The sequence below is a fragment of the Macrobrachium rosenbergii genome, chromosome 15, assembly GCF_040412425.1.
Source record: "Macrobrachium rosenbergii isolate ZJJX-2024 chromosome 15, ASM4041242v1, whole genome shotgun sequence".
Taxonomy (NCBI): Eukaryota; Metazoa; Arthropoda; class Malacostraca; order Decapoda; family Palaemonidae; genus Macrobrachium; species Macrobrachium rosenbergii.
In genome coordinates, this window is record NC_089755.1 from 57517957 (window position 1) to 57535954 (window position 17998).

Genomic DNA, 17998 nt, shown 5'->3' on the forward strand with positions numbered 1-17998 from the left:
TGTTTTCTCTCACATTCTAGTTAGAAGCACGACTAAAAATACAAAAAGGGGTAAATTTTACATTCGTTTCACTCGGAAAATACAAACGAATATATATGATTTCTCTCACATTTTTAAATAGCGTTACGAGGAAAAATACAAAAGAATAAATTTCATTTTCGTTTCACTAGCAAAATACAAACGAATATATTATTATGATTTTCTTCCTCATTCTTAAATGGCAATACGACTAAAAATACAAAAAAAGGGGTAAATTTCACTCTCGTTTCACTCGCAAAACATAAGCGAGTCGGACGTTAGAGCTGTTTCAACATCCTTGGAAGTCACCAGAACGGGGCAAAGAGCTGGCAGGTTGAAATTCTTGGCCGCGCGATCCTTGGACGAAGCGAAAATCCAAAGATTCACCTTTACTTCAAAGCACGTTTAGCAGGGTTCTGGGTCTTTTCGATTGTGCTTTAGTTAGTGGTTTGTCTATTATTAGCATTTGCGAACATAATGCTTGATGGTTTTGTGCGTTACCTTTGAATTCAGGTCGTGTATAAGAGATCATGATGGAACGTTCCTGTTGTGTTTTGATATTCGGACTGTGGTATTGTTGAGTGTTTCTTAATGTCGACGACCTGTAGTGGTTTATGGAAGGTACAAATTTTAATTTTGTCGATGGAGAGCTTAATCAAAAGTAGATTGTTAGAAACAAATTAAATGTTTGAAATACTGTAACTGTTCAATGGTGTTTTTCCCATGAAGATTTGTACCGTTTCAGTTGCTTGTAAGCTCTGTTGCTAGAAACGTTACCGTCAATTGGATGTGTGATTTGCGGTACTTAATATCTTTAATCAGTTATTTATCGGTTTTGTTTATCCTTAAGGTCTAATATAAAATCCATTAAAATGTTTTAAGTTTGTTAGCGGGCACTATAATGAGCTTAATTTAATTTCTCTATTCAATTTCAGGACACGCGCTACCCTGAGGTATGTGAGTTCGGATATGGGATTCTTCGTGCACTGTTGACACGTTGTGGGTTTTGACGTAAATTTTTCTGGTGAGTTGTGTAATTTTTAATTTTCCTTTTCATTCTCATTTAATTGGGTCCTAGGTTATTTAGTTTTGTCTATCCCTTTAGTCCAAATTAATTCTTGGTCTTGTATAATACAAATTTTAAGTTATGGATTGTGGTATACATTAGTCTTTTTTTCGGTGTCTGGTTTCAAGATTCTCTTTTTCTGGTGATTAGTTCCCTTCTTTGGGTTTCCTTCTCTAGGTTTTCCTATTTTTTCTAGCTAGTTTCCTTCTTTGGATTTCGCGCTCTAGGTAATTTTCACTAGTTTCTGGATTTTTAAGAATTCTTTAACGTCAATAGATTCTAGTACTATTAATTTTTGTTCTAGTTCAAGATTTTGTAACCTGATGTCTTTCGGTCTCACTTTAGTTTAGCCTTTAGTCGTCTTGGTCTTTCTAGTTAACGGGCTTTCTAGTTAACGGGCTTTCTAGTTAACGGGCTTCCTAGTTAACGGGCTTTCTAGTTAACGGGCTTTCTAACCTGATCTGTTTTTTGGTCTTAGTTTGGCATTTAGTCGTCTTGGGCTTTCTAGTTTACGGGCTTTCTAGTTTACGGGCTTTCTAGTTTACGGGCTTTCTAGTTTACGGGCTTTCTAGTTTACGGGCTTTCTAGTTTACGGGCTTTCTAACCTGATCTGTTTTTTGGTCTTAGTTTAGCCTTTAGTCGTCTTGGGCTTTCTAGTTTACGGGCTTTCTAGTTTACGGGCTTTCTAGTTTACGGGCTTTCTAGTTTACGGGCTTTCTAGTTTACGGGCTTTCTAGTTTACGGGCTTTCTAGTTTACGGGCTTTCTAGTTTACGGGCTTTCTAGTTTACGGGCTTTCTAGTTTTCTAGTTTACTGTCTTTCTAGTTTACTGTCTTTCTAGTTTACTGTCTTAGTCCCCACCCTTTCAAGGGCGGTGCCCCTGAGGGGTGGGGTTACCCCATACGACCTGTCATAGTAGGCCTTCGGGTCCTACTATGCAGGTCCACTGGGCGCTCTTAGTTTTATTTACAAGGTCACTTGTGTGTAGGGTTAGGTCACTTGTGTGTAGGGTTAGGTCACTTGTGTGTAGGGTTAGGTCTTGCAAATATGATTTTCTAGAAAGAGGTGCTAAAGCGATTTGGCTTCAAGAACCAGTTTTGTATGATGCTGGTGTCTTGGTTTAGTACACAAGAATCTTAGTTTAGGATATGTTCTCGTTATTAAAGTTACTTTCTTTTAATGTAGGCTTTAAATATAAAAACTTTACTTAGGAGCGTTTATTGCCTTTACTTAGGAGCGTTTACTTTCTTTTAATGCAGGCTTTAAATATAAAAACTTTACTTACGAGCGTTTATTGCCTTAAGTTTAATTTCCTTTGGACACAGGTGTATATTGGAGTATACTGAACTTACTTTGGCTGTTGTAAGTTCTAATTTAACTTATGCTTAGAATTTGTGGTCATTAGAATTTGTGGTCATTGTGCAATAGCAGGATTCGAGAACTTTGTCAGTCTTCCGGGCTTATTTTTCTCACAGAACAGACTACTAGAGTTTTGGTCAGTTTGCTTTCCACCTCAACACTGGAGAAATTTTATTGTTGACATTGTATATTTTATTTTAGACCCACCCCTCTTTCTTACCAGTCCTGGTTTTAAAGACTATTTACATCCATATTTTGGGTTGACTAATTGGTTTTTTTTTTTGGGGGGGGGGCGTGTGATGAAGGGGTTACTATGGGTTACTATGAAGTTTAAAAGCAAAAAAAACTATTAAAAAATGTTTATGCTGGTATTTTTTGTATAATTTTTTTGGTATGGAAATCACTTAACTACTGGTTTTTAAGAGGGGCTAATATTGAGGGGCTAATATTGAGGGGCTAATATTGAGGGGCTAATATTGAGGGGCTAATATTGAGGGGCTAATATTGAGGGGCTAATATTGAGGGGCTAATATTGAGGGGCTAATATTGGTTAGTTTTACTAGTTTAAATATTTAAATTTTATTCAACTTTAGATTTTCCAAGAAAAGTTTCTGCTGGTCTTATTTTAATTACAGGCGTGGTCAACTGGGAGGAAGTTTGGATCAGACGTCTGTGAAGGTGTGCAGTCTGAAGGCTTAAGGCTTTGTAGAATCATGAGTAACTACAGTGGTCACCGACACCGGTCTTAAAGGTGCTTGGAAGTCTGAATTTGAAAGATTTTAAAGCCCAGCGCAAAGCTACAAGTCTTGAAAGAAATCTATTATAATGGCAAGTGTGATTGATTCAGAATAGTGGAATATGTATTTCAAGGCTTTTATTGACAAATGTAATGGCGTTTTTAAATCTGAATAAAATGGAAAATGTATTTTGTAGTAAATCTCTTAATTCTGATCTTCCTCAGTTTCATGGGTTTAAACTGGTCTGTGTATTTTTCCCTTCCCTGAAAAGGGATGACAATTTTTTGTAAGCTCGTACCTAGACAATTTATTGGAAACTGCGCCGCCAGTTAGGCGAATGGAATATACTACCACTGGGTAGGGTTGAGATGGGAACCTGTTGGTTAGCTGACATATTAAAAGCAAAATGTGAAATAATCGCCGAGATGTCATGGTTATGTAAGAACTTACATTAATTCTAGTGATATTGTACTATAAAGGTTAGTCTTTTTTGACATATTAAAAGCAGAATGTGAAATACTGTAAAGATGTCATGGTTATGTAAGGAATTAGTGATCTTTTTCTATAAAGGCTTTGAATCTTTTAGATTTTGAAAATGCATTTGCAGTAATTACAACATTGGTAACAAAGAAAATTCAGTATGTTCAACAGAAGCTTAACAGTACATATGTGGAGTACTAATTTGAGAAAATTGATGCGTACTGAAGGAATGAGGAAAGTACGGTGCGCCAGGCAAATTTAGTTTTAAGACCGTTCTCTGGTAATGGTTTATGGTGTGCTGAAATGGTTTAGGTTTTCTAGGCCAGAAAAAATCCACCTCAGAGCTTGAATGGAAGCAATAAAGTTAAAGGAACCATAAAACCTATCAGTTGAGCCCAGAGGTCATTGAAATATTAATTTAGGGGGTTCTAATAAAGTACGAAAACTATTTGGATTGAATAGGAGGGGGGGGCGAGGGAGCACAGACTTTACAAACAGGTTTTATAGGGTAGTTTGTAAGGTTAGGGTGTTTTACGGAAGCAGTCACCTATGTTAAAATTGGTGGTAATGCTTAGAAGTTTGAGCCAAAAAAAAAATTTAGTCAAAACAGGCTATTAAGAAAATCATTTAATGGTGTCTGTATACGGTTTGATCAGAGATGGCTGAAATTACCCGAGGTATACATAAACAGAATACGCTAGAACAGGTAACTAGTTTCAAAACTGCCTAGTTTGTCCGAAGTCAGGAAAACTGTAAACCAGTACTGTGGCGGGTTGTAATATAGTTAATTTAGAGTTCACTACGTGAATCAGACAAAGATCGATTTGCACTTTAATCTGAGAGGGGGTAGTGATCAGTTATTCGCTAGTAAGTAAATGGAGATCTGGCTCATTAAAGCAAACCTATTTTATATATATTGATAAGGAAATCAGAATAAAAGCATACGTAAGCGTCCCATTTTATAGCCCACGCCCAAAGAAAACGGGAGGGAAGTGACAGACAATCTTTCGAGTTCAGAAAACTTGGGGAAACTCAATAATATACTTTATTCGCCACTAGACGAGTTCTGAATAAGCTATTAAAGAAGACGGAACTGGTAGTCACCCTCCCATTTCCTTAGGGTGTACCATGAGTGTAAAATTTTTTCTCTTGCGACCAGTGACACTTCATTTTCAGACGTTCATGTACGTGGAGAGAGAGAGAGAATCAGGTTTTTGTGATAAATCTCGCTTCGTCTTCCTCGAAATGGATTTGAAATTTAGAGGAAATTGAGATTTCATCCGATTTCCAACATTTCACTGGTGTTCCAAAGAGGCTGGACATGAATTAGGCGTTAAATCTAGATTAGTTACCTTTTTTTTTATCGCCGGAATGAAACTGCCAACTCATGGAGTTGAGCAATGTATAGAATTTTTTAAGCGCCTTATTGAAACATTTTCCGATCTGTCGACGATAGAAGACGTTTGGTCCCGATCCAGTTTGAATTGTTGAGTCTGAACCTCTTAATATGATAGCCCGTAGGGGTGTAGTGCTGTTAGTATACCTCATGCGGTGCACTGTAGGCATTACTTAAGGTCTTTGCAGCTTCCTTTCAGGCCCTAGCTGCAAGGTTTCGTTTCTTTACTGTACCTCCTTTCATATTCTCTTTCATCTGACTTTCCTCCCTCTCCTAACAATTGTTTCATGGTGCAACTGCTTTGAGGTTTTCCTCCTGTTACACCTGTAAAACCCTCTTACTGTCAATTTTCCTTCCAGCGCTGAATGACCTCATAGGTCCCAGTGCTTGGCGTTTGGCCTAAATTCTGTATTCTAACAGGTTATTATTCTAAATCTAGGTTATTGTCTTTATATAACTTTGTAGGTCTTGTACCAAATTTTGTAATAGGTTTGGTGCATCAAATGAATCGACCATAGAGAGAGAGAGAGAGAGAGAGAGAGAGAGAGAGAGAGAGAGAGAGAGAGAGAGAGAGAGAGAGAGAGAGAGAGAGAGAGAGAGAGACTGTATCTAAGATATTTCATTATTATGCCTTCTTAGCCTTGTACCAAATTTTGTAACAGGTTTGGTGCATCAAATGAATCGACCATTAAGAGAGAGAGAGAGAGAGAGAGAGAGAGAGAGAGAGAGAGAGAGAGAGAGAGAGAGAGAATTTAAAGGTTAAGGGACTGGGGCACCAAAAATGCAATAGCATGTACTTCTTTGTAAACGCGAGGTATTTCCTCTGGTCAAGAGGTAACAAAAACGAGACAGCAAAAAAATGCCCCACAAAAAATGAGATTACGAGGGATTCCGACTGGCCTGACCACTGAGGTACATGACTAAAGACTTGCTGATACGGCCTGTTTACCGCTGTAGCTCACAGGCCTAATAATGGGGTACAAAATCGAAATTATCTTTTTTTATTAGGAACATTATACTGAATGAGTCAAACGTGTACGATTCCTGTTACGAAGTAGCGAATATTTATTTACATTCATTTTAGAAGTAGCGAATATTTATTTGCATTTTTTTAAAGGGTTTAAATGGTAAAAATTGAATTCATTCTTTTATTAGGAACATTATACTGAATGATTCAAACGTGTACGATTCCTGTTATGAAGCAGCGAATATTTGTTTACATTTTTGTTCAGCTGGTGTAAAACTAAAGCTTCATATGTTGCGAGCGAATGATGGTTCGGGCATCAGCGTCTTTGCCCGAAATTGGCAGCTTTGTGGCCCCCGCCCCGCCTCAAGATTAGCGACTAGATGCTAACAGATGCAGAAAGACTTGTATTTGTGACATAAGGGGTATCTGTTATTTTGTTTGACAGTGTACCTGCTATTCGACGTACCCCCTCTCTCTCTCTCTCTCTCTCTCTCTCTCTCTCTCTCTCTCTCTCTCTCTCACGTGCGCACACATATACACACACACACACACGTCAATAGTTACTGGTGTTCCGGAAAGGTTATGTCTGTCTGTCTGTCTGTCCAAAATTAATAGCAGAAAAATTTTCCTGTCTCATTTCTCTCAATTATTCATTAAATAATGATGAATATGAATGCCCATCAGTTGCAAGTTTCTCTCTCTCTCTCTCTCTCTCTCTCTCTCTCTCTCTCTCTCTCTCTCTCTCTCTCTCTCTCTCTCTTTTAATAATTGAAAATTCTTACACGTTCTTCATCTTTCAGTTTTTTATTTCTTAAATATTGTACATGAGACCTCTCTCTCTCTCTCTCTCTCTCTCTCTCTCTCTCTCTCTCTCTCTCTCTCTCTCTCTCTCTCTCTCTCTCCTCTATTAATAATTAAACATTCTTACATGTCCTTCCGTTTTATTTTTTTAATTTCTTAATAGTGTACATAAGAACACCGCCCCCCTCTCTCTCTCTCTCTCTCTCTCTCTCTCTCTCTCTCTCTCTCTCTCTCTCTCTCTCTCTCTCTCTCTCTCTCTCCGTTAATAGACAAGCCTCTTGAATTTCCCTTTGTCTTCTATTTATCTCGTGTTTACTTACGGCTTCTCGTGGGCAAAAATCCTCAGTTCCTCAAAAGGAAACATCATCCTCAAAATTTCACATCTTTCTAAAGTAAAAAAGGTAAAAAAAAATTAGTCACCGAATGGACAGTGGCATAACAAACACGTTTGTGACGGGGAAGGACGAATTTCTTTAAACGTTTGTTTAGGCTGTTCTCTGTAATTTGCATACGAATGTGTTGGTGTTGGGGGGGATATCTCACTGTTTAGCGGCACTGGTGGGTATCTCTCTCTCTCTCTCTTGATTATAAACGTGTACACTGAGCACACGTAATACAGGTTTGATTGACGGGAATTAAACAGGTTACAAGACGCGTTATTATTATTATTATTATTATTATTATTATTATTATTATTATTATTATTATTATTATTATTATTATTGTAGTTTAACCAGACCGCTGAGCTGACTTTCAGCTCTAATAGGGCTGGCCATACGAGACGCATTAATGATATGCTTAAATTCACTTTGGAAACGGTATCTCGGAATTTCATTCAGATGTTACTTTTATTCAAGGGAATTTTTATGAAATTCAAAGCAGTACTTTTCAATCTCTATTCTGTCGTAATGCGCAACAGCAATCTGAAACCACTATGCTACACATGATAATTATATTCAAAGTTTTTAGCTAAAATATTATTTCTGAACTAGGAGGAGATTCACTAATGCAATTTATCGTCAGAAACTGAACAATATAAGAATTACTGGTAAATGGGAAGGGGATTTACAAACTTATGTTAATTTACTAAAAGATAAAATAATTGAAAACCATTAACCTTAAATTAGGCTGCTAATAGCACAGTTACTAAAGAGAGAGTTTTCCAATATGTTCACTCCCAAATACTTATGCCAATCAGTGATCTGTTTATTCTGTGCCATCAATATTCAGCTTAAACTATGGAAAATAAGTAGATATTATGACTTTGACACTAAGTTAAAATTCTCATTAATTATTATTATTACTCTAATTGTCATTAATTATTTTTATCATTGTCATTAATTATTCCCGCTTCCGTCAATGACAATACTGACCAAATCGTATTTCATAACTTTTAAAAGTCACGACGACCGCGAGTGATAATTGCAATAATCCCCGAAAATCCACAATAATCCCCCCCCCCTTTTCTTCATCGCAACTGATCCTTTTCACTTCCCACAGAAAGGGGCGAAGGACGCTTGCAAGGATCAGAAGGGGTGAAGAGGTCGTAGGAGAGAGAGAGAAAGTGACGGATGATAAAAAAAGGAAATGAAAATAAAAAACGAAAATGAAAGAGTGGCGGAGAGGCGCCTAAAGGAACCCCCCGCCTTCAAGGTGAAGAAAGGACCTGCCGGATACATATATAAAGGATCCTTCTGATGGCGGAGGACACCACTCGCATCCTTTCCCCGTGTCTCGGCAGCCATGAGGATCTTGGTGAGTTTCTACGATCCTTAGCAATTTGGTGATGTAATTAGTTTGGTTTTAAGATGATTTTTTATTTTCAACTGTCGAGGGGTGTCCATTTTTTTCTTGCATGGAAAATGTTAATTGCTTTTAAGTTAATTGGGATGTTGATTGTTTTTTGCTTGCATGGGACTGTTAATTTGCCTTATTTTCAACTGGTGTTAATTTGCTTTCTAATTTTAAAATGGTAGATTCTATTAATGCTACAATGATACTTGTTTAATCCTTATTGGTAAATCAATTGGATTTTTGTTTCATTGTTAAATTGGAAACGCCTAATGTTGGAATGGCTATTAGGTTTCTCTTGTCTCAGTGTTAATTTGGCGACAGTAATGATGCAATGTTAATCGTTTTCGCGGCTCATTGTCAAGTTGGGGAACCTAATGTTAGCATGTTAATTGCTTTTGTCTCAGTGTTGATTTGGCGACAGTAATGATGCAATGTTAATTGTTTTCGCGGCTCATTGTCAAGTCGGAGAACCTAATGTTGGCATGTTAATTGCTTTTGTTCCAGTGTTAAATTGGAAACGGCCAGTGTTGGAATGTTAGCTTTCTTCTAATGTTCCGATATTGAACTCATAGCACATTTTATTAACTGTTTTCGGTATTTCAATGTTTTTTTTTTTACATATTTTTTTATGTTTTGGAATGAATTTAACTTTTCCCATTTCATTGTGTAATTGGTAAAATATTTAATGTCGTAATAATTTGTTTTCACGTGTGCCAATTTCGAAATGGTAAAGCAATTTTAGTGTTAGGATGTTGCTTTCTCATGTTTTATTATTGCTTTGTCAACATGATTCCAATGTTTGAATGTTTATGCACTTTCTGGTGTTAAATTGACACCATCTACCTTAATGTTGGAATGATTTTTCTCATAATTTACTGTTTAATTAGTAACACTTGATGTTGGAATGTTAATTTACTTGATGAAATTATGGTGTTGAAACTGATGATTCCTGATGTGGAAATGTTAAATGGGCTGATCACGTTTCAACATCAAATTTTATCGTGGAAAAGCTGAAATGTTTTCTTAAGTTTAATTCAAACTTATAATTCCCACTGACTGTTTTTACGGTAAATCCTATATGTTATTTTTCATGTTAAATAAGGAAATACTATCATTATCAACTGATGCAATGAAAAATTAGGAACATAGAGGCACACTGCAAGCGTTACCAACGCCCATACATCCGAGCTCCTGCCCCGACACTCTTTTTGGGAAGTTCGGTAAGGCACCGCCCTTCTGAATGCAAGGTTGAATATCAACATTGTGAATGAACTCTTCTTCTTCTAGGGGTGAACTCGTGAGAATTCTCTCCTGCTCGTTTTTTCCATGACTTTACAGTTTCATTTTAGGAGTCTAATGTCTCCCTGCAGTCAGTGAGACATTCAAAGCAGAAAGGTAATCAATTCTTGCCTTCAATCATCGACAAACATTTTACATCTCTTCCTTTCCTGGGAAGATGCTTCTCGTGGGGATGTGGTCCCAGGGTGACTCATCTTCTCGCGTGTAAAGAGGGTGTGTCTTGAAAGTGCTGGGCCTGAGGTGTTTACAATGAAAGGGAAGAAGAAGAGGAAGAACTAAAGGCATCTTCTTTCGGAAATTTGTGGGAATTTTGAATGCTCATCCATTGACCTTGAGTTTGTTAGAGATCCCCCCCCACTCTCTCTCTCTCTCTCTCTCTCTCTCTCTCTCTCTCTCTCTCTCTCTGCTTGTGGTGCAGTGGAGAAGAAGAGGAAGAATTAAAGGCTTCTTCTTTCGGAAATTTGTGGGAATTTTGAATGCTCATTCATTGACCCGGAGTTTGTTAGAGATCCTTCACTCTCTCTCTCTCTCTCTCTCTCTCTCTCTCTCTCTCTCTCTCTCTCTCTCTCTCTCTCTCTCTGCTTGTGGTGCAGTGGGAACACTCTCAGCTCATTAACGAGGGACCTAGATGTCAGTAGGCTTCGAAGGTCACGGCTGGGGCGGAGACAGAGACAAAAAGAGAGAAGAAAATAGCAACCGTGAGCAATCAGTCCTCCATGAGAACAAATACCTCGACGAGGGGATTTGGTTGCAGCCACTTGTTAGCCCTTTACTTTATCTCCATTCCCCCTTCCTTTATCCTTTATGGCTGTCCAACCACTCAAACACCCTCTTTTCGCTCTCTTGAGAGTCTCTTGATCCTCGAATGGGCTGAAAGTCCCCTAATGCTTGACTTTCTATCCAAACTTTCATAAACCCTCTGAAAGCAACGTTGGCAAAAACGAGCGTCGTTGATATATATATAAAAAAAGAGTGACTTCTTCAAAGAATGATAAAACGCCCTTCTCCTTATATAGGAAACTTTCGGTGCCCCGGGAAATAGAAATGATGGTTTGGAAGGTGCGTCTGATTGATGACGGGTCGTAAATTGTGAATTTCCTTCGTTTGGGAATAAATTTGCATATTCCCAAGGTTACATAGCACTTTCTATGATGACGTGTCAACACGTCGTTTATCAAGCGGGCGAGGTTTGCTTGGGGCTTGGAGGGGGGCGGGGGCGAGGTTTGCTTGGGGCTTGTAATGGGGGGATAATTTTGACTTTGGGAAAACAAAAAAGGAATAAATTTTTTTGGAAGGGGTGTTTTGTTCTTTCTTCGTATTTTTTTTTTGTTTGTTTTTCGTAATTTCATAATTTTATCTTATTGTAGAGTTATTATTATTATTATTATTATTATTATTATTATTATTATTATTATTGTTGTTGTTGTTGTTGTTGTTGTTGTTGTTGTTATAATAATAATAATAATAATAATAATAATAATAATACTAATAATAATAATAATAATAATAATAATAATAATAATAATAATAATTATTATTATTATTATTATTATTATTATTATTATTATTATTATTATTATTATTATTATTATTATTATTGCCCAGATGTTTAGCATTTTTAAGCATCAGTCATAATTTTAATAACATACAAATTATATACTTTAACCAATTATTAAAAAAAAAATTTTTGTGTGTGAACAACCCATGCTATCATGTCCCAACCGTGTGTAAACAAAATGCGTAAACAATACGAGCAAACAATATACTTTCCAAAGAGACCTTGGCAACGCAACTTACCCGTTTGTAAGGTCATACGCAGGATTACAGTCAAGGTGAGGCCGGGCAAACTCATTAAATATTCATGACCTCCTAAGGTGAGCCTTGAGTGCTACCTGAGTTAAGTGTCCGTGATGATTGCTTCCTCCGATGTTCAGAAACTTCACCTGTTCTTTGAAGACAATGGAGTCTCATTTGATTGCTGGCGGAGTGATTTTAAATTATTAAGGTATATTTGTTTCTGAATGCCCTTTATCCCGTCTTATTATTATTATTATTATTATTATTATTATTATTATTCAGAAGATGAACACTATTCTTATGGAACAAGCACACCAAAGGGGCCACTGACTTGAAATTCAAGCTTCCAAAGAATATGATGCTCATTAGGAAGTAAGAGAAGGTAAAGGTATGTTTAATATAGCAATGCAATAGTCATTTTATCTAGGGAACTGCAGTACTTGGCAACCAAAAACTTTGTTATTATTCCATGTATTTTCGTATTTTCCACTTTCATTGCTAGTTCAGTTTCCTGCTGCAAAACGTCACCTGGTTTGCAATACTGTATACTATTAAATGTATCTTATTTATTTTACGGTCACCAAGTACACTATAGTGTTAGCCCCTCGAGTACAATAACGCCCCAGAAATTGCTTTCTTATCTGCGTTTTAGTTTTATATAATTTTATGTGCTGCCGCCGTCTATTTAGATAAGACTGCAATAAAATATTTCTCATTTTAGGAGCCGTCTTCATCAGTGGAGGACATCCTTACCTAAATTCTGCCTCATCTCATGATCCTTCGACGGGTGAAGACAGTGTTTGCTTAAGAGGGCCGTATTTACTTCGAGGACTGTTTTTACATTAGAAGACAGTGTTTACTTCGGAGGACAGTGTTTACACTGGCAGGTGGTGTTTACTTCCGAGGGCAGTGTTTACATTATAGGACAGCGTCCTCCTCAGAGAAGGGTCATCGTGGGTCAAGTCATCAAGAGTGGAGCATTGTCAAAAAATTTCAAATATTATCAAATGGGGCGCACTGTCTTCTGTACGGTATGTTCCAGTTAAAGGATTATTCACTCATTTACAGTCCAGATAAGGTGTAATCACTGCTTTTCAGTTTTGAGTCTGCCACTTCTGAGAGAATTCCTTTAGTTTTAAATTGTAATCTTGGACCCGGAAGTTTCCTCTTTGATTTAGAGTACAATTCATCTTTATGGTAATTATGGCCTTGTGGGTGCCTTTGATTAAGATGGTCTTATTCAGCTGACAAATTTTTACGAGTATTTGGTTTTTTCGAATCATTAGAATTTCCCGTTTAGATTCCTTTCAGTGGCTGGCGTCAGTACCCATTAATGCAATGATATCAGACTGGCCTAGATACATTAGTCAATCCTTTACAAAAAATATTGCGGCTTAAAATTCGTGTTAGTTAAGCATTGTTTGAATTGACCTTTTTAATTCCTAAACAAATGTTCTGAATATTTACGTTTCTGCAGGTTTTAGTGTGCGGTTTCATCATAGCAGAAACAGCCAAGCTACAAGGTCATATTCATTCTTCAGGCAGACATTCAGATAGAGTTTCCTCTGACCATTTATCAGACCAACAACCACACAGTTCCAGAAAGGTACCTGAGCAAATCTCCATTCGGCTGCTGACCAGCGCCCTTAAGAACGTGCTATCTAGTCAAGATGATTTCGTGGTTTCAGACCAGTCACTTAGTTCAAGCACAGAATTTTCTGATAGCTCTCAGGACTTGTTGGATAATCAATTTAAAGATTTGACTGACAAGAGCGCCTTCCCTGAATTACAGCTTACCCTGCCCGATAGAGATCTCTTTTGGCAAACAGAGCTACAAGATTCTGGGTCTTTTGGTACATCAGAAAAATCGACTTTTGTAGAAAATGTCCCCAATGGTGGTCAAGAAACTTCATTAGCAGATCAAGATTTTTTTGGATCAAACTTAGAAACTTCTCAGACAGTTGGCCAGTCAGGTACTGAATCTTTTGATTCTTCATTCACAGATCAGCAGTTCATTGTCTCTCAGGTAGAATCCACACAGCATGGTCATTCAAATCAACAACCATCTTTTATTTCATTTAATGATAATCATTTCAGTGTCTCCTCTTTAGACTCCTCCAAAGCATTCAGTCATTCAGATTCTGAATCTTTTGCAACCTCATCTCCTAACCTGCATCTCACTATTTCTCACTTAGAATCATCCAAGCAACAAGATCACGTGGATTCTGATTCTTTTGTTATCTCATCCCCTGATCAACAGTTCACTGTCTCTTTTTCAGAATCTGCAACAGAAACTGGTAACACTCCTCCCGAGTCATTCGTAGTGTCACCACAAGGCCATACAGATTCTGAATCTTTTTCTACGTCATTCAGCGATCACCAATTCCTTGATTCTCACATAGGCTCGCAACAACAAAGCCATTTAGATTCAGAATTATTTGCACCTTTGTCAGGTGATCAGCAATTCATATCAACACAGTTTGAGCCACCTCGAGATTTTGGTGACCTGAATTCTGAATCACTTGCACCCCTGTCTCTCGACCAACGTCTCGAGGTGCCTCGTTCCGAGTCCTCACAAGGTTTCGGTCTTGGGAACTCCATCCCAGATAAAGAATTCCATTTTTCTCTTTCAGGGACGTCAGAACACTTGACTCAGCCAAAAATAGATTCATTTACTGCTCCATTTCCTGACCAGCAGTTTGTCGTTCCCAATGCAGAACCCCTTGATCAGTCAGGTCATTCAGAATCTGACCCTTTTGGTAATGGAGGTCTTTCATTTCTCTCTGATAGTCCAGGTCATTTAAGTTCAAGTTCTGGTCTGGCGATAGAATCCTCTCCCTCAATACCCTTTATTGATTCACATACCCCAGAATCAAAATCATTCAACGTACATGATCATTCGTCCATAGGCAGCCAAATTAAAAACGTTGATGAAGGAATCCACAAGTCTGATGGGCAGTTTGGACACCCAAAAGTAGAAGAATCTTCTGGTCAATTTATACCTACTAACTTCGCCCAATCGCCCTTTAATACCAACTTCTTTGTAGATGGTAGCCACATGAATACCCCTCCAGGGGGTACAACAGACACACCCAGCAACCAAGATTTCAACCAACACTCCCCTATTCTAGACGAATTCGACCAGACGAACGAAGGATGCCCAGGCGACCAAATCCGGCATGTGGATGGTCGATGCGTTACGCCTGAAATTTCCCGCAGGCTTTTCGTCATTGATGTACCAACACTTGAGGCTGGAGTGCCGTCCAAACAGGAAGTCCCTCCTCCGAAGGTTGAGGAAAACATCGTTTTCATACGCACGCCAGAGGCCTTCAGCGGACGGGATCCAATCATTGCTCCACCCCCTCAGAGGAGGGATACCATTTTCATCGTCAAGGAAAGTCCTCAGGGGCAGGATCGAAGGGTAATTGAAGTGGAGACGTCTCCTCCTCAAAGACCAAATGTTTACTTCTTAAACTACGAGGATGGACAGAGGCCAACTCTCCCAGACGGTCTAGACTTGGAGACGGCTCTGCAGTCAGCCATACGCATTGAGGGAAAGGTTATAGATGCCAGTAAAGAAGGAAAGGTTACCACTGGATTTACGAGTAACAGTGACACTTTATTGACACATAACAGAGACATGCACACACATGGTGTAGCTTCAGAGACATCTATACCTGAACATGATGTAAGACGTCATGGTGTTAATGATTTCATTAACCCAGTACCTGATTTTCTGTCCACAGGCAATTCTGATTTAATCACCACAGTTAATAATGCTCATAGTACAAAAGGTAATATTAATTTTAGTAGTAATGCTGCACTTAGGTGAGAAGATAGCAACGGTTACAATGAGGAAATCAAAGTCAGAGAGAGAGAGAGAGAGAGAGAGAGAGAGAGAGAGAGAGAGAGAGAGAGAGAGAGAGAGAGAGGTGGTGGGGGGGAACTCAGGGATCATCATTAGCATGACTTACCAAAGGAGCCTTTTTCTCTCACAATAGAAAATGAATCTCTCTCTCTCTCTCTCTCTCTCTCTCTCTCTCTCTCTCTCTCTCTCTTTTTAGATGTCCTTGGACCAGAAGCTCAGTAATATAGTTTATAAGTACAACAAAACGTCCTGAATCGTAATATGTGTTCCTATCCAAAGCATCTAATTATGATTGGCTTCGATTAAACTTTCTGATTGCTAACAGTGAAGAGAGGCGGTATTCATAAGCAATTCGATGGTTGCTTGTGCAAGCTCAGTCTCTTCCTGTAATATTGGCATTATCCATATTATATAAGGAGGAAGGAACGCCATAATACTGTACTAGGCTGCAAAGATGATTAAGTTTTCTTCGACTTGAGGCGAACTGGATTGGCTGAAAATGAACCTGTTAATTTTGTGTATACATTATAGCCATAATTCAAAAATTTATTGTGTCTGATTTTTTTTTTTTAGTTCGACATGAAGCGAACTGGAATCATAACATAATAATATGTTAAATCTGTCATATTTTTCATAACATTGGTAACTAGGTTCTTGTCCTTGCAGATAGATGTGAAGTGACCTTATTTTATGACCTTAAATATATGATCTTGATAGCTCTGAGATTAAAAAGAAAATTGCAGAAAACAATAAATGGAAACCTATGACCTTAATATATGGTCTTAATAGTTTTTGGGATTAAAAAGAGAATGATTTTGAATTGCCGAAAACAATAAATGGAAGCCTATTCCCTGTGTTATCTCAACTGCATTCACTAGCATACTTCTCTACAGCTTACAAGCAATTGAAAATGGTTTTCTTTGTAGCGTTGTTACCGAATTGGAATGTTTTGCATACTCCTCTTAAACGTGTTGGTTTGCAAGGGGCCATTTTTATTTTTTTTGGAGCACAATAATGCAAAGTACTCGGAACGCATGGCGTAAGGCATTTGATAGGCGCTGAGATATTGTTTATCTTAGCTTTTGTCAACAAGTCCTTTTACCTATTTGGAGTTTGTCAGATAAGCGGTGAGGTTTCCCAAACGATTTGTCGTTTGAGAATGGTCTTTACGTATGTAATGACAGTTAAAGCTTTGTTGATTGAATGTTGAGGATTTTCGTCTTTAAATGAAGGGAAGGTTTTAGTTTGAATTTTTCAAAAGAACAGAACTTTAAATATAGACCTTCTCCTCTTCGTTTTAAAACTTGGAAGGAGCGTAATATTTTTAATGATAAACCTAAACATTAATGAAAATTTTGTATGGTTTTTTCTTGTATTGAAGCCGAGATAAAGAAATAAGAGGAATTGGAAGCAAAAACCAAACGAAAAATGAACCTAGAGAGAAAAAATGTCAAAGATGACACGTGAGAAAAGCAACGACGTAGCTATGACGTCATATACACGTGAGGAAAAGCAATGACGTATCTATGACGTCATATACAAGTAGGAAAAAAAACAATGACGTATCTATGACGTCATATCGACAGCGCCAGTGAGTTTAAACGAACACAGAGAATCTTCTTGGAAGGCTCAGTTAACGCCGTTGCCTTGCTCAGGCTTGAAGGAAAGAAGGGGGAAAACACAGGCGTCCCCATATGCAATATATATATCTAGTCATTCCAACACCCGTGACCCTTTAAAAAAGTTCAAGGTTAGTATGAAGGGTTTCAGATGTTACTTACTTTCAGGTCTGAAGGAATGTTTCAAAAGGGTCACTGACCTTCTGGGGCAGGGTAAGGTCAGACCATTAACGGGTTAAAGCTCACAGCTTCTTGAAGTCCAGTGGAACGAAAGCGTTATGGAAGAAAATAGAGCTTTAAAATAAAATCCAGATTTTTATATTTAAAAAAAATTGCTCAGGAAACTCTCAACAGACATTGTAGCTTTATGATGAGACTGGAGAACCACTGGGATTACATTTTTTAAAAAGTTGCTCAAGAAACTACCAATAGACAGTTTTTAGTTTCATGATGAGACTGGCAATGGGTCACATTGAGACCAGAGAACCGCTGGGATTAGTGGGCGAGTAAGAGCTGAATAGAAAATCTAGAAAAGAAAGTAAAGGAAAAAAACAAACAAACTGGAAACCCTTTTTTTCCACTACGATTCTTAGTTCTTAATATATTATCGTTAAGTTACTATTGTAATCTCTGAGCCAATCATTATTCTCTGCTTTAATATCACTGTATATACAATGACCCTTTTTTGCTGTCCATAATGAGGTAAGGATGCTAATTGGCACTAGAGAGAGCCTGTTCCGAAGAAGCTATAAATCCGAGAAAATATAAAACAGACATAAATCATAAGTTTTTCTTTC

The 17998-nt window shown here is 37.8% G+C and overlaps 1 protein-coding gene and 1 long non-coding RNA gene across 2 annotated transcripts; both read left to right on the plus strand.

Annotated features, from left to right (window-relative positions):
- The first annotated feature begins 414 nt into the window (after positions 1-414).
- On the plus strand, positions 415-3368 carry LOC136846431 (uncharacterized). Its single transcript, XR_010855384.1, has 3 exons — positions 415-639; positions 954-1042; positions 3079-3368. It is a non-coding gene; the product is annotated as an uncharacterized lncRNA (long non-coding RNA).
- Positions 3369-12440: 9072 nt separating this feature from the next.
- Positions 12441-15610, plus strand: LOC136846433 (uncharacterized). Its single transcript, XM_067117216.1, has 2 exons — positions 12441-12745; positions 13192-15610. Exons 1-2 carry the CDS (start codon positions 12722-12724, stop codon positions 15544-15546), a joined length of 2379 nt encoding a protein of 792 aa, XP_066973317.1. The 5' UTR covers positions 12441-12721; the 3' UTR covers positions 15547-15610.
- Positions 15611-17998: the final 2388 nt, after the last annotated feature.